Source organism: Artemia sp. Qi Xiang Cuo, chromosome 14 (assembly GCF_049724085.1).
Source record: "Artemia sp. Qi Xiang Cuo chromosome 14, ASM4972408v1, whole genome shotgun sequence".
NCBI lineage: Eukaryota > Metazoa > Arthropoda > Branchiopoda > Anostraca > Artemiidae > Artemia > Artemia sp. Qi Xiang Cuo.
In genome coordinates, this window is record NC_142807.1 from 59,055,423 (window position 1) to 59,072,771 (window position 17,349).

The 17,349-nt window shown below is 35.2% G+C and overlaps 1 protein-coding gene across 2 annotated transcripts in view; it reads left to right on the top strand.

Annotated features, from left to right (window-relative positions):
• The window catches only part of LOC148944702 (uncharacterized), a 64,672-nt gene extending 47,692 nt beyond the window's left edge, over positions 1 to 16,980 (top strand). For both annotated transcript variants that reach the window (XM_089100313.1, XM_089100314.1), the window contains 2 exons: positions 11,597 to 11,765; positions 16,818 to 16,980. In XM_089100313.1, coding sequence (XP_088956439.1) covers positions 11,597 to 11,765; positions 16,818 to 16,877 — 229 coding nt within the window. In that variant the 3' untranslated portion in view covers positions 16,878 to 16,980. The remainder of the gene's footprint in view (positions 1 to 11,596; positions 11,766 to 16,817) is intronic.
• Positions 16,981 to 17,349: the final 369 nt, after the last annotated feature.

Genomic DNA, 17,349 nt, shown 5'->3' on the forward strand with positions numbered 1-17,349 from the left:
AAACAGCTGTTTTTCGAACACCTAAACCTTAAAGAAGAAAGAAAAATGTAAATGATAAAGTTTTGGTGTATTATCAGTACTATCGCAGCATTTTTCCGCCAAAAAGAACAGTTTTTTAATAAAGGGTTGAAAAACTGTCTATGCACACAACATCGCCATCCTTTTTTATGGTTATTGTCTTCTATTTTCACGTTCCTTTTTTCCAAAAATGCGCTTTTACGTTTATACAGAATCTTCTCGAATTTCCCGGAAATGCATACTAGTTATTTGAGACGTTTTGAAAATAAAATAATTTTCGTCGTCAAATTGCACAGTCAGCTCAAAGTCACTAAGTATTTTTAACAGAGCCCATAGTTGCTTTGGCTGGGGACAGTCTCCCTCTCCAGACCGTGCTTTCCCCTTCCCCTATCCTGATGTTTGGAAGCCATCTGAAACAATGTATGAAAGAAGAAAAATGCACGGGAAAAATGACACTTCTTACCGCCATGTAAAAAATTTTTGTTGCCTCGCAGCTTAAAACAACTTTTTAAGATTAATTGTTTCCTAGTCAATTCGTGTGAGAGACAAATCAAAAGAAAATTCATGGTTTAAGAGTCCTTTGTAAGTTTGTACGGCGCTTTGCGCTAGAAAATAATGTTCTATGCCCTCCACCGAATTCATTCTTAAGCAATTATGTAAAATAATTTCTCAAATTCTGAATTTCAAAGAAACTTAGACCCTTTGCTACACAGTACTTTCTTCAAGCATTCTCTTCTCTTAAATAGGTTTTCAAAGTGATGCAAATATAAGAACAATTGCACTTTTTAATAATTTATTTCAAAAATTTCTTTCGCTTTATGGCAGAAAATACTTTTTCCAACCCATACACTTGCTTTATTATAGAAAGTGTTACTACTTCAAACTTTTGTTTTAAGAATACGAGTGGGCATGCTTTTGATTATTTTGGCACGTTTTCATGGTCCATTCCCATAGGAACAGGGGTAGTGACAACCTCGACTATCAATGTTTGAGCAAGTGTAATGTGTCTTCGAATAGCCAGTGCTGCAACCTAATTTTTTGATAGACATCCAGCTCTCCACACGTCTTCTCCATTACTTTCACCGCCCTTTTACTTAGACACTGCATCAGTTTATTCTGATTCTTCAGCAAACGTATCTTCATTTCCGGAGTTTTCAGAATAAGGAACAGAAAGACTGTCTGAGTCATTTTCACCAGTTGGATGGACATCTTCGACTTCATCAAAGGATTCCAAGCAATCTTCTTCAGGGATGTCATTGGCTAAACTTCGAGTAGACCAAAATCCAAGAACGCGTGCAACAGATGAATGAAGACAATAGTTCAAGTTCAAGTTGGGTTTTAATTAAAAAAAAAAAAAAAAAAAAAACACTTAACTCAATTCCTTGTGCATTGATGCACGTCTGGACCCGTAATAGTTGCACACTCTAAATACAGTGTGGCCTCCTGTCCTCTCCAATGTCCACCCCAAAACACCATCAAATAACAGTAAATTTAGCACAACTTCTCCTCAGCTTACATCCCCTGAAGTGTCAAACTAAAATACAATAAATAATAATAATGTCAAAAAATTCTAAACATAATAATAATTAAATAAATATAATAAATACATTTTCAATCTCGCAGGTATTTTTTTGTATTCTTTTTAAAGAAGCCTAGAGATATATATGACTTCAGCTCTTGCAGAAGTGAATTTCACTCTAGCACACGCAATTCTAGGAGAAAATTCCAACCTAGCTGTCGGTGTCGGGGGTATATAAATGTCTTTCAAAAATAATAAAAATACTTTGATAATTTCGCCCACTGTAATTTATTGTTCAACGCCAAGGACAGTCCAAGAAGGTTGAAACCTTATTCACTATTTTGGAATATGTTCTTTATTAAATTTATTCTGTATTATATATTTACTAAGTTATATATCAAATTATTTATAAAAAAATTTTGTTTTTAAATCTAGAATAAAAACTAATATAAGAAAAATGTAATAAAAGTTTATTATTTGTTAGAAATTATAATTAATTATTTATAAACTTATAAAGTCATTTGTTTATATTATTTGTTAAATTATCTGTATAATATATTCAGACACTATATATTTAATAAATTTATTATTTTGCTAAATTTGTTTCAGTTGTATTTTTAGACGAAAATTTTAGCTCATTTTATAAGAAGCTCGACGTTGATTCTGTTTCTGAGGCACATATTAAAATCAATATTTCATTATTGATCCCTCCCACTGTAAAAATTAGCAGGCTCCAAAAAGTAAGTACACGATTATCGGAATGTTGAAATAGCTTTTAAAAATATAAAAATCGATAGATAGATAGATCGTATATTTAAAAAGCCCATGAGTCATATACACACAAATATTTATGAAAAATAAAGAAATCATCACCAACAGAACAAATTACAAAGCACATAGAAACATAATACATAGTGAAAAAATACCTAATGGTAATTTAGCGAGAAAAATTGTAATTCTCTAAGATAAATTGTACCTGGCTTAAAATATTTATAACTTACCTAAAATTATTCATATAAAAAAATATCCGTGTAATTAACAGCGCGTTATTTTCTTTTTTAAATTTAGTTCAATTCAGATTTTCTTTTTGCAGATTTATATTGGTGGATACCTAATTCCTGACTAGTATTTTGGCCTTTAATAAGCTATTTTTGATAACAGTATTCATTGTTTACCTAAAATTACCGAAGTTAACCTAAAATTTATATTGGTGGATACCTAATTCCTGGGTAAAATTTTGGCCTATAATAAGCTATTTTTGATAAAAGTATGCATTGTTTTACTACTGCTACTACTAACTACTAACAACTCAATGCTGCACCGAGCTGCCTGAGGCCAACACCGCTGTGCACGTTCCTCCTCCATCCCAATCTCTTCAAAGCTTCTCTCTTTACTCCTTCTTCCTGCCCAATTAGGGGATAACCTGTTTTTCGTTTGGCCTTAAATGGATGGCCGAAAAGAACGATCTTTGGTAATTTGTCTTTTTTGGTAATTTACTCCTTCTTCCTGCCCAATTGGGGGATAACCTGCTTTTCGTTTGGCCTTAAATGGATGGCCGAAAAGAACGATCTTTGGTAATTTGTCTTTTTTGGTAATTTACTCCTTCTTCCTGCCCAATTGGGGGACAACCTGCTTTTCGTTCGGCCTTAAATGGATGGCCGAAAAGAACGATCTCTGGCAAGTTCTTTTTATAATTGGTTATAAATTTGATTTATTCAGTTTTTTATTGTATGTGAAGAAAACAGTTGAAATACTTCTAATAAATTTGCAAGAAGGTTAAAGCTGAAATAGAAACGTCGATTATTTGGCTAGAAAGGATGCCTAACTGTTACATTCTCTTAGTAACCTGAATTAATTTCGTATACTAATAGAAGTTTTAAAGTTGGCATCCCGAAACGAGGAAGAAGCGACCTGGAAGGTTTGAGACCATCCAAAAAAGAGCTGTAAAAACCGCAACCTCCAGACTCAAGTTTGCCCCCTCCCAGACCTCAGTTCCACCCCCCCCCCAGCTAAAATTTATTTTCTGCAAAAATCTTTTCACACCATTTTCTGGTGTGAAAAACGATCTAGATAGGACACGACTTTGGGAAAAAAGAGCTGTACAAATTATACTTGAAGATCATGGTATTCAATTATCCAATCTTATTTAACGAACAATAATTGCATATAAGTGTATTTATTTATTTATCTGTAATTTTTTTCCGAAAACGGCATTACAATTTTCCCTAAAAATTGGCAACCTACCATTTTGTGATGTGGAAAAACGGTCTAGATAGGACACGACTTTGGAAAAAAGAGCTGTAAAAATTATACTTGAAGATCATGGTGTTCCAATTATTTATCTTATTAAACGAACAATAGTTACATATAAGTATATTTATTTATTTATTACAATTTTTCCTAAAAATTGGCAACCTACCATTTTCTGATGTGAAAAAACGATCTAGATAGTTCATGACTTTAATAAAATTCGTTTAGGGCCTTAATTTTGGGAAACATTTTTCATATGAATGATGTCACAAATAAGCATGGGCAGTGTTCTGTTTTTCTGAAGAAACAGAAAAAAAATAAACAGGGCTTGAATGAAACAGAACAGAAACAGAACAGGTCAACAAAAAAACAGAAGACCTGTTTCTGTTTCTGTTCCGTTTTTTCGTAAAAACAGAAAACAGCTGTTTTCGTTCAAAAAACTGCTGTTTAAACAGCTGTTTTTCTAACATCTAAAGCTTAAAGAAGAAAAAAAAATTGTAAATGATAAGTTTTGGTTTATTATCAGTACTATTGCCGCATTTTCCGCCAAAAAGACGTTTTTCAATAAAGGGGCGAAAACTGTCTTATGCCCACAACATCGCCATCCTTTTTTATGGTTATTTTTTTTCCTTTTCCTGTTCCTTTATTCCAAGAATACGCTTTTATGTTTATACAGAATCTCCTTGAATTTCCCAGAAATTCATACTAGTTATTTGAGACGTTTTGAAAATAAAATAATTTTCTTCGTCAAATTGCGCAGTCAGCTCAATAGTTGCTATGGGCTCAAGCAGAGCCCATAGTTGCTTTTGCTGGGGACAGTCTCCCCCTCCAGACAATGCTTTCCTCTTCCCCCATCCTGATGTTTGGAAGCCATCTGAAAAAATGTATGAAAGAAGAAAAATGCACGGGAAAATGACACTTCTTACCGTCAAGTCAAAAAGTTTCGTTGCCTCACGGCTTAAAACAACTTTTTAAGATTAATTATTTCCTAGCCAATTTGTGTGAGAGACAAATCAAAAGGAAAATTCATATTTTAAGGGTACTTTGCATATTTTTACGGCGCTTTTTGCTTGAAAATGATTTTCTAGGCCCTCCACCAAATTCATTCTCAAGTAAATATGTAAAATTAAATTTCTCAAATTCTGAATTTCAAAGAAACTTAGACCATTTGCTACACAGTACTTTCTTTAAGCATTCTCTTCTCTTAAATAGGTTTTCAAAGTGATGCAAATATAAGAACAATTGCACTTTTTGATAACATATTTCAAAAATTTCTTTCGCTTTACGGCAGAAAATACTTTTTCCAACCCATGCACTTGCTTTATTATAGTGTTACTACTTCAAACTTTTGTTTTGAGAATACAAGTGGGCATGATTTTGATTATTTTGGCACGTTTTAATGGTTCATTCCCAAAGGAAAAGGGGTAGTGACAACCTCGACTGTCAATGTTTGAGCAAGTGTAACGTGTCTTCGGATAGCCTGTGCTGCAACCTCGTTTTTTGACAGACTCCCAATTTCCCCCTCTTCTTCTCCATTACTTTCACCGCCCTCATCCTTAGACACTGCATCAGTTAATTCAGATTCTTCAGCAAATGTATCTTCATTTTCGAAGTTCTCAGAACAAGGAACAGAAAGACTGTCTGAATCATATTCACCAGTTGGTTCGACTTCTTCGACTTCATCCAATAATTCCAAGCAATCCTCTTCAGGGATTTCATTGACTAAGCTTCGATTGGACCAGAAACCAATAACGCATGCAGAAAAAGAATGGAGACAATCTTAAAAAATGAAGTTCAGGAAAGGGCTCATATCCTACAGGCTTCGGTGATATTGTTCCCAGAATCAGTCACAACATGGAACATTTTATCTGTCATTGAAAACTTCCTGATTGCAACTTGGATTGCTGAAAAGATGTTAGTAGTTGTATGAGAATGCTTATGCCACTTGAAATGTGAAAGATAGTGGTGCAACCTCTGCTTAATTTTCATCTTCATATGGTAATAGGCAGTAATACCTACAGAGCCAAGTCTTTTTGCAGACCAGCAGTGAAAAGTCAAGCTAGTCTGAGTGGCAGATCTTAAAGTAGCCTTCTGAACTTTTTTTTTTCTGGCAGCAAAACTTATGTGAAGATGGACGGTTCCCTCAAATGATGCTTTCAAGCCCCCTGTTGTTTTTTTAAATAAGCTGTTTCATATCTAGCTTATCATACACAGAAAGTGGGCATTTGTCCTTAAACAGGGTTTTGTAGTAGAACATCTGCAGAGCAGATTGTTTTGATTAATTGGAAATAAAAAACTGCTGCATCTCTGCTCTTCTTATTCCAGATTTGACTAATTCATTGTCCTCTGTGTCACTTGCTTGGCTGTCTGGAGCCTTCTCAAGGGAAACCGCCTGACTTGATATTTTTTTTAGCACCAGTCGCATATACTTTATCTTTGTGCATATCAATTGTGTGCTTCCTTTTAAGATAGTATATATATGTCATGGCAGAGACTTCCTTAGCCATTAGAGACGCTCTCCAGAAGTTGCACTTGATACTTTCTTTGCTTCCTTTTTCCGCAGGGTACCCAGAAAGATGTCTTGGAACATCCAAGTCGTCATCAGAAAATGACATCATGCTTGTCTTAAAACAAAGGTTGATTTTAGTATTTTTCACAAAATTAGAAGCACCTTCCAGTAGCCTACCGTTTTGAAAATTGCACCTCCAGCCAAATATCTGACCTCTTTCACCTCAATGGCGTAATAGGGAGAAAGGGAGCAATTTTCCCTTGAGCGGTTTCGTTTGTGCAATGAGCCAAGAAAACCTGTCGGCAAATAAAAGCAAAATGACAGCTCTTAATTATGGTTTCCTAGGAACTTAGACCATCTGCGGTATAATATTAATTTTTGGGGGAATTTACTTGTCTATAATTGGTATTTAAGAGACAGATACAAAGAATAATATACTGCTTAGTGACAATTTTTTTTACAATTTATTTATTGTGCTGTATGGCAAAAATTACCGTGTTCACCGGAAGATGTGTTATCCTACAGAATAAGAGAAGTGTATCAGCATTTTATAAGATTTTGGCCAGCTAGGCCAGAATCAGCTAGTTAAGCCACTGTTTCAACTCTAGGTTTTTCCCCGAAAGGGTTTCCATTGATTATATTTAGACATGGTTTTATTAAGGTTTTATTTTCATGGTATTATGAGAAAAAGTATATTTGGCATCTTGAAAAAGTATATCTTGTTATGTTGATGCAATAAAACGTGCCAGCAGAAACATACATTTCTACTGGACAAGACTTCAATACATTTACATTCCTCTCTGACTAAACACGTAAGAAAATTTGCAATTAATAATCGGTATTTATCTTGTATAGGCTAGTATGGTATTCATAGCAAGTCACTGTTATCTAGCAGCATAAATTCCATAAAAAACCGTTGAATTAAAGTTTTCCCGGTTAAAGGTGCAGATTACTTCCCATGTAACGTAGGATACAGAGGCCCTACCAATAGAGCCAGAATATACAGTAATAAGCAATTTTGTAGTATCTATGCAGCTTTGCTGCTCAATTGGCTGAATAGTAAACACTAAAAAAAATAAGTTGCTTTAGCGGAACAAAACTGCACCTTTAGCGTTCTCCCATTTACACACATCTACTACTCTCATCTGACTCCTAAGCCCTAATTTTGCCTAGCTGAGTGCCATAATTTTACTTACTTCTACTTTATATTAACGTTCCAATTATAAAAACCGTATGGGGCGTAACCACACTTCTTCAAAATTTCATATTATGATTTAAAACACTATTTTGTAAGTTCAATATTTCTTATTATTTCCTTCTCGAATCAATAAAGTAAAATTGAAAACAGAAGAAAAACAGGTGAAAAAAACAGAAACAGGGCAAAATAATTATTATAAAAACAGAAACAGGACAGGTAAACAGAAAATCGGTCATCTGCTTCTGTTCTGTTTCTGTTTTTTTGTAAGTAAAGAACAGAAAAAGGTGCTTCAAAAAAAGAGCAGAAAAAAGAAACATAGCCCATGCTTAGTCACAAATACCCACACGTCCAATACCCTAATAGTCTTAATTTCTACAGCGAATTAAATAAAATTAAAGTTGTTTTACGGAAAATATTAAAAAAAACTGGCTTTCTTTTCACCTAGCGAAGCTCAGCACCCTGTTACTGGTTGTTCTGTATCATAATTAGATACAATTATATTCAATTATGAATCAACTTGGAATCATGTGCTGACACATTTTAATTTGCAATCCTTTGATAATCGCAAACAAGAGCTGACGTATTGATTCGGGCTAAAATATTTGAACTCTTCCACTCACCGTGAGCTAATATCGACCTTGTCAACAAGAATCGATATCATGAGCTAATATATGGTCTTGTGAATTCTCCTGCCGAGGGATTTTAACTTTAGACCCCAACAAATGGATAAGAATTATAGGAAACTACTGACATACCCAGCCTCTAGTACTTCGTAGGACATATTATCTGTCCCTTATTTTACCTGTTAATTCGTTAAGACACTTTAGAAATATTGGTATTTGATTTAGTTTGTTTTATGGATTAACTTACTTATTTATATTTGTCGTGGTATTGGTTCGACTGAATTTGTGATGCACATGTGCTTATAGGCTATTTTATTTATACAGCATTATTTACTCATTTATATAGATCGTGTGGATAGTGTACCTGTCGGTCCAGGGTTGGTAGCTTCGTCTAGTTCACCAAGGAATCTTGGTTTCAATTCCCACGCGAGTAGCGATTTTCTCAACAATTATTTTTCACCCATTTGATAGCCCAGTGGATTCATCTCCGCCTGGCAATATGGGACCCGATCCCAGCTGCCGCAGAGGCGACAGGGTTCCTACATGTCCTTTTGAAATAGATGCCACTACTGTAACGTCGACATTTGTCGGCATTGAGCTGGGCTGAAGAGCCTGTATCTTATCTCAAGTACAAAGTAAAACCAAGATCATGTAGACGACGTAGTGATCACGCTTATCAATTGGACGTAAATTTTACCATGTAAAGACAATTAATCTTTTGAGGCAACTTATTGCGATGCCAAATTTAGGGGCTACAAAATATTGCGCTTTTTGTGTTAAAAATAGCAGTGTTTCGTCAATAGGTGCGTATTTTACACAATCTTTCGGTTGGGAAATTTCGCCTGGGTGTGATCATTTCAGCGATTCGCGTTGAGTTTCCAATGTCGAGAGTTCTACTCAAAGACCTCAAAATACTAAAGACCCCCAATCAACGCTTCTTTAGGTGATTTTTATGTGCCTTGTTTTGGGCAGAATACATCTTACTTTAAATAGAGGATAATAGAATGCTCATATAGCCCTTGGCCCAAGGGCTATATCAGCATTATACTACCCAAGGGCCTTGGGTAGTATAATCGCAATTATGCACAACATGGACATAATCTATATAATCTCAGGTTTCTAACTGTAATTTTATCACAGTTGGACTCTTATTAATATGAGGTGTTTGGTTCTACATTATAAAAGTAAGCACTTATAACAAATATACCAAGGAAGTATCCAGGATTGTTTTTTCTACGGGGGGGGGGGGGCGTACATAAAACCTTTTCAAAACGCATCGACATTTCGTTTACATGCACTTTTGTTATTTTTTTCAATTCGAAAAAAGAATCGGGGGGGGGGGGGCAAAACGGGTGCGCCCCTGAATACGGCACTGAGATTTACTTACATTTGGAAATGTTTATTGTGAATGCAGAAGCTCATTCAATCTCAACTGATTTTTCAAATGACGTAGTAACCTAGGAAATGCCCTTCATGACCCATTATGCCACGAAAATATAATATTGAAATATTATGCCACTAAAAAGCTATTTGTCTCTTTTTCCGGAAAACCATATAATTTGGAAGAACAGAAGATAAGTTGGATATGTAAGTTAACCTTAAGACATCCGAAGGGGGGGGGGGGGTATGGGAGGGGAAGAGATATAACCTCGAGTCTTTTCTGGCCACTAACCTTGATATCAAAAATTTTGACGGTCGGTACTAATAGTGTTTTATGAATAATGGTTTCTTTTGTCTCTGTTAGAGAGCGGCTGGCGTATTGGACTATTGATTCTTCCCCCTCAGAATTTATATTCAGTAATACTGCTCTAATACCGTAGGCTGATGCGTCCGTTTGCAAACAAAATTCTTGGTACAAGTCTGGCATTTTAGCAACGGAGCTTTCAACAATTCCCTTTTTGAGATTTTCAGGCTTACGTGATAATATTAGTCTTAGCAGTTTTTTCGGTAACCCTTGTGTAAAGGTATGTAATTGTACCTTTTGTACTGTTTCGTCACTTCCGCTTTTGCCCAAACATAAGCATACAGACCGACAAATCTTGTCTGCATACTCCCAAATACTAATAAAGGTGTTAAACGTAACTAACCCTGTTCTCAGCCTCTCGGAAAAACTCGTTTCTACGAACCTTGTTTTAAAGGATTCTATTAGTGTCAATACCCTTCGCCTCTTTTTATTTAATGGATTCAAAATTTTTTAGCGCATTTCCCCTTAATCTAGCTCCTACGCATTGCTCTTTGACTTTATTGTCAAATGATTCTGCTAAATCGTCGAAAAATCCCAATTTTTCGATGAATTCATCGACATCTGAAATTTCCCCATATTCTGGTATAATTTTGGCAATTTTAATTTTGGTACCGTTGTTAGGGAAGTCATTTTGTCTTCTGGTAAAGTCATTTTGTTGTAAATTACAACTTTATTTAGGCTTCTCGACCCAGTTTTTCCTAAAGCCACCAGTTGCAGTAAAGTTTCCAAAACCCATGATTTTATCTTGCGTTATAAATATTTTATTTATATTAAATTATTTCTGATTAATTGGATAGGTTACCACAGTAGATTTGCTTAAATTTATAGTGGACGGTGAACGGCTTGATGTTCACGAAGACGAGAGGCATTAGGATTGCTTGAAGCAGCGTTATTGAGTATATAATAAAATAAGATTTTTGGTCTAGCCCTACAGTTATCTTCGGGGGCTATTCAAGAAAGCTTAGGGGTTTAAGTAAGTGTTTTTAGTAACCACCGGAAGTTTGGACATTGAAATTCTATCCTACTTGCAATTGATGGAGTTATTAGGATAAAATTGTGCGGATAGGCGAGGGTCGTCTCCCTCATAATGTGTAATACTATTTTATTCCTGGCAACAGGAGACAGGTGCAATAGAAATTGACGCTCGAGTTATGTTTGAAAAGGTTACTGCGACGAACAGGAAGTCCCTAGAAGATCTTAGGTCTACAGCAGTCGAGAGGTCATCTTATATAGGCACCGTATTGTCCTATCTGCCAGTCGCCTTGGGAAGACCCAAGTCGACGCAAGTCTACTTTAACTCCGTTGGGCAATCTAGTCTATAACTTACAAATTCAGTTCCCACCAAAAATCCTATATTTTAAGATGAATACGCAGTAACTTGAACAAATAATTGTTTCTTGAACGTCCATAAGGCGATGCACCAACTAGCGGCCCATGCTAAGATGTCAAGTCAAAATAAGTGTTTTGAATGTAAATAAATGCTTCAAGTAAGTTACAGGTATTTTAATATAAATAGGCTATTTTAACGCAAATGGAGTTCTAACCTAACGTTGTCTTAATTCATGCTTTTTATTTTGAAATATGTAAACAATGGTTTATCTGGGCAGTACAAATATAATTTTTTCTTTTTAGTTATTATTGAATGTTCTCAGTCATTTGCTGATATTACCATTGATACATCAATTATACCAATATTTTTTTTGGATAAAGGCATTTATTTATTTGTTATTTGCAGTTCGTTTGCAAGTCCAATTGCTCCCCCACCTAGATTTCAGCTAGAACGTCAAAAATCGCTCCCAGTCTCAAACATTGGGAAAAGAGTATCTCCTGTCAGATCGAGTAATGTTTTATGTGAAAAGAACTCAAGAAGCGTCAATTCAGGACAGACTCAGAAATCAAGCCTTGTAAGCATTTTTTTTTTTTTATTCACTTTTTTTTTTTATTATGACAAATGAAGAGCCAGTGGTTATGCTCAAAGTGTTTATAAAGTAGAAAGAGTGTTGATTACGCGGTGTAACGTGCACAAACGCGCTTTTTATATGCATAATTGCGCTTTTTCTTCTGGTGACTTTGCGTTCCCAGGCGATTTATTTCGAAACCTTTCAGTCACTGCGTAATTTAAAATATTTCCTAAAAACTAGATGTACTAAATCTGGAGCCAAAGATTTATCCTGTCCCCCAAATAACGCCAAGTATGCTAGGTAAGTTAGGGGGAATGCTCCCCCCCGTACATTCTGAAAAATACCTTTTTTTGCGTTTCCATGGAAAAGTGTCTTTTTGCGTTTTCATCTAAGAAATTCGCCTTTATGCCCTTCAACTATAGATTTAGTTCGCCCGAATCTAAAAAAAAAAACAGATCTGATTTACTTTTTAGGTTTCAAATATATGCCATTATACTCAGATTTGCATTTGAAATCTATAGTTACCCCCCCCCCCTCTGGAATGCGCCTTCGGGGAATAAGTATCCGCTTCGGGGGATAAAGTCATGCTGGATCGATCCACATTAAACCAAAATCATTGTTATTGGTCTAATGCATAGTTTCCAAGATATTGAATTTTAACATTTCTGTTTTCCTGTTGACGTTTCTCGTACCTCTTCAAAAGGCAATGGGTGCCCATATCAAATTTAACTGGCTAACCTTTTAAATATACAGTTTGGAGGGGTTTTTTTTGCTGGGTAGGACGGAAAGGGTCAATGCTTCTATAAATATTTATGACCATTTCAAGGTTGCTTTAATATAAGTTGCAAGATTGTTGCAAGGTATTTATCTAAGATTACGATAGGTTATAAAGGTGAAATTTTTTTCGATGAAGATTGTGTTTTAGGACGATTCAGCACAGAGCTAGTCGCATTGGCTTCGATAATTTCTTTTTTTATTTAATTACTATTCACTGGCCGAAAATACTGTCCCCCATTTTTGGGTTTTAATTTTTATGGAATTTCTTCTGGAAAGTAAAAATTTTCGATGACAGTGATCGATTTGTCTTCTGAAAGTCTCGTATTTCAAAACATCATCTATGTTTAACTTATCCAACAAAGCCATAAACAGTCTCAGTCCGTGTCTGGTTTGTGGTATCATATTCATAACCATGAAATCCTTATTTACTTAATAATTAATAAAAGTAGATATCAACGATTTGATTTTATAAACTAAAATTATAGTTAAAACTCAATAAGGCTCATTTTGTCGTTTTTTTTAAAACTAAAAGACAAATGCAAGGGATTAAACAAGTTTTGTAAACTGTAAACTCTGTAACTCTTAAGTTCTTAAACTCTGTAAGCTCAGGAGAAGTAAACATCAGAAACATCAATATAATTCAGTTCTTGTCATAAAAGGTCAATCAAATTCTGGTCCTATTCCTTTCCCTTTAAAGTTATAATATTTCCATGGTTGTCTTCAAAGGAAAATGGCCCTAAAGACTCTTGTTTATCAAAAATTTACACGAAACAGTGAGTTTTTGGCGAGTTTAAGTATCTCATGAGGATATTAAGACTTTCACCCCCCAAGATTCGACGATTTGATCGGGATCTACTACTACCACTACTAACAACTCCCCGCAGCACCAAGCCGCCCGAGGCCAACAAAGCTACGCACGCTCCTCCTCCATCCCAATCTATTCAAAGCCTCCCTCTTTACACCCTTCCAGGAAGTTCCAATTTCCCTTCAATATTTCTTTCTGACATCTTCTCACTCCCACCGCGGAAGACCTGCTTTTCGGTTAGCCCTGTACAGTTTTCTAAAAAGGACTATTTTTAACAATCTGTCATCCTTCATCCGCAGAACGTGCCCTAGTCATCTCAACCTTTCTCTCATTATAGCCCTAGGAAGCGGGATTGAACCGCATTTTTCGCTCAGCTAACGAAGGACAATGACCGAAAAGGACAACCTTTGGCAATCTGCCATCCTTCGTCCGCAGAACGTGCCCATCTTAACCCTTTTTCTCTCATTATAGCCATAGAAAGGGAGATTGAACCGCATTTTTCGTTCAGCTAACTGTTTGAAATACGGTCAGTCAGTCGGGTACCTAGAGCAATCTGTAGGCAATTTCTCTGAAAAACATCTAGCAAATCTTCGTCCGCTTTTCGGAGTGCCCATGCTTCATAACCATATTCGGCCCCTGACATCCCTCCAGCTTCCAATATTTTAATTTTTGTTTGTAGACCTGTCATTCAATTTATCCAGACCTTTTTTAAATATGAAAAAACACCCTGAGCCTTGATTATTCTACTTTTAACATCTTCACTGCTCCCACACCGCCTGTACTGATAATACTACCAAGGTAGAAGCTGTCCACCTGATCAATCTTTTCGTTACCCAACGTCACCTTTTCATCTTCACTTATTCGTAGCCTTAGCGACTTAGTCTTCTTGACATTAACTTTTAAACCTATTCTAGCACCCTGAACTAGCAAAACCTCAAAATTTCATTCATTTTGCTCACAGTTTCGTCTAGGATGCTTAAATCATCAGCATAATCTAAGACCAGGAAAGTCTTTCCTCCCCATTTGATTCCATATTCTCCCATTGCCTTTTCTGTGCTCCTTAAGATAAAGTCCACCAAAATGATCCATATAAAGGGGGATAAAACACAACCCTGCTTAACTCCTGATTCAATACGAAACCAGCTACTAACCTCATTTCCTACCTTAACCACAGCAGCGTTATTCTCGTACATAGCACTAATCCCTTTAATGTATTTGTCTTGTATACCATACTTTGAGACAATATGAAAGATCTTAAGCCGAACTGGCCAGCCATGACAAAAAACCAACAAAGAGAAAAATCTCTAAAAAAAAAAACAAACAAACGAGACTGTGGCCAGTGGAGAGAAAAGGAAAACAACAGAAACAAAACAACGTGGATATTTCGCCTGTATGCAAACAAGGCGTCTTCAGCACGAAAGACACAAAAAAAAAAAAAAAAAAAAAAAAAAAAAAAAAAACACCACCACCAAAAAAAAAAAAATTGTACAATCGGCGCAAACTAATCCACGTAGGGAAAAGATGCTAATATAGAGTTACTTCAGTGAGGACACCAGAGTAACTGACTAGTCAGTTACTCTGGTGTCCTCACTGAAGTAACTCTATATTAGCATCTTTTCCCTACGTGGATCAGTTTGCACCGATTGTAAATTTTTGTATTTTTTTTTTTTTGGGGGTGTTTTTTTTTTTTTTATGTTTTTCTTTTTTTTTTTGTTTTTTTGTTTTTTTTTTTTTTTTTTTTTTTTGTCTTTCGTGCTGAAGACGCCTTGTTTGTATACAGGCGAAATATCCGCGTTGTTTTGTTTCTGTTGTTTTTCTTTTCTCTCCACTGGCCACAGTCTCGTTTGTTTGTTTGTTTTTTTTTTTAGAGATTTTTCTCTTTGTTGGTTTTTTGAGACAATATATTAAAATTTTTTAATTGGGAATTTCGGAAAGTCCTTGGAAATTTAAATTTTTGTTAGGGAGGCGTATCCTCAGCACCTAAATAGAAAATGATTAAAATTGTTTTTGTTAGAGAGTAGAACAACTTAAAACTGGAAGGTAATTTTGTGTTTGTTATTTATTTATGCGTAATACAATTTATTTATATTTGGTTAAATGTGTATTTAATTATTATCATGATAAGCGATTCTTTATGATCTGATTTTTTTCTTGCCTCTTTCGACGAGTTTGATGATTTCTTGTTTTTATTTGTATTTCAGTATTATTAAATTAAAGATTTTAAAAGGGTTATACTTGTATCTGTCTAGTGTTAGAATATTTTATGTCGTGTCATTAGTGGCTGGATATCATAATAGTTGGAATTTTTATTTGTAATATATCACTAATACCACGTGAGTCAAATCTTATGCTATTATTCTAAAATAATACTTTCAAATAGCTCGTGGTAACGAACTGTAAGTAAGGAGCGACTCGGCTCAATAGTAACCGAAACTCTAAAAACGTATTTCGACAATAATGGATACATTAAAAGAATTAGCTTTTTATTCTGATTCCAAATATATGAAGTTCTTCTGAAAAAGGAGAGAAACAGCCCGAAACGGACAAGCGAATTCCACGAAAATTACACTATCAGGTACAACATATCAGAGAACCTTACTGTAGAGATTTCAAGTTCCCACCTACAAAAATGTGGAATTGCGTATTTTTTGGTAGAAGAAAAATTACGGATGCGTTTTTATTTTTTTTCCAGGGGTGGTCGTATCGAATCAATGGTCCTATAAAATCAGGAGAGAGCTCATTCGAACGAAAACCACAAGTTATAGTGCCCTTTTTAAGTGACCAAAAAAATTGGAGGGCAACTTGCTCCCCGCCCACGCCTTTTTTCCCCAAAGACGTTTGAAAATATACGGAATTTTTCGGGTAATTTTCAGTAGAAATGTTACACAGCGGGGGGGGGGGGGTGGATTCCCTGGCATGATTCGAAAAACAGTCAGAAATTAAATAAAAAAAGTTTTCCAACTGAAAGTAAGGAACAACATTAAAATTTAAAACGAACAGAAATTATTTTGTCTGTGCCCCTTCCTCACCCCTCGCTCTTTACGCTAAAGTTTTAAAGCTTTTTAAAAAGACTTCTCATTCAAAATCAACGGCCCTTGTGTTTATGTAGTCTATCCTAAAGAATCAGGACAAAAAGTCATACTTTAGCGTAAAAAGCGATGGTTGAGGAAGGGGCAGCGCACTCATACAGAATAATTTCTGTTCGTTGTAAGTTTTAATGTTGCTCCTTACTTTCATTTGGAAAATCTGTTTTTTTTTTAATTGCAAAAAGGGAAGAAGTCAATTAATATTTTCTGATAGTTCTTTTATGAAAAACAAATCCCTTGAATTTTGATAAGTAACTTTTGGATTACCCCTCATTTATATCATCTTTCTAATTCTAAATTGTTTACCTCTTTGTTGTATATCAAACGTTTCTTAGTGCCCTTTTTCTAATTGTCAGATTTATACAAATTAATGGGTTTTTTTTGCAGCCTAGACGACCGACGACGCAGCATGTGTCGAAAACGCAAAAAGAAAATTGGGCCAAATAATTTTAATTGGTAATTTTTTAAAGAATTGTTTTAAGCTTTGTCTGTATCAAATTTGTTTCTGTAAGATAATTTTGAAAAATAAAATGTAAAAATTGTCCATAAGTATCTGTGCAGAAGATAGGTGAAGTAAGTGGTAATTAATTTGATATCTATGTGATGATAACGGTGGTGGTGCCATTTATCTTCATTTTTTATAAACTCAGAGGTTCGACGAAACGGATTTAGGCGTTTAAGGAAAGAGTTAAGCTGCACAGAATAAGAGTGAAGTAGATTATAGTTTGTTTGACACCTACGTGATGGGTAGTTGTGGTGTAATTTACCACCATCACTTTTGTATGATACAACGTGAGGCTCGAAAACCTGATTTAAGAGGTTTCAGGAAGAGCTGCACAGAATAAGAGTAGTGTAGATTGCAGTTTGTGTGAAACCCACATGCTGAATAGTTGTGGTGCAATTTACCACCGTCTCTTTG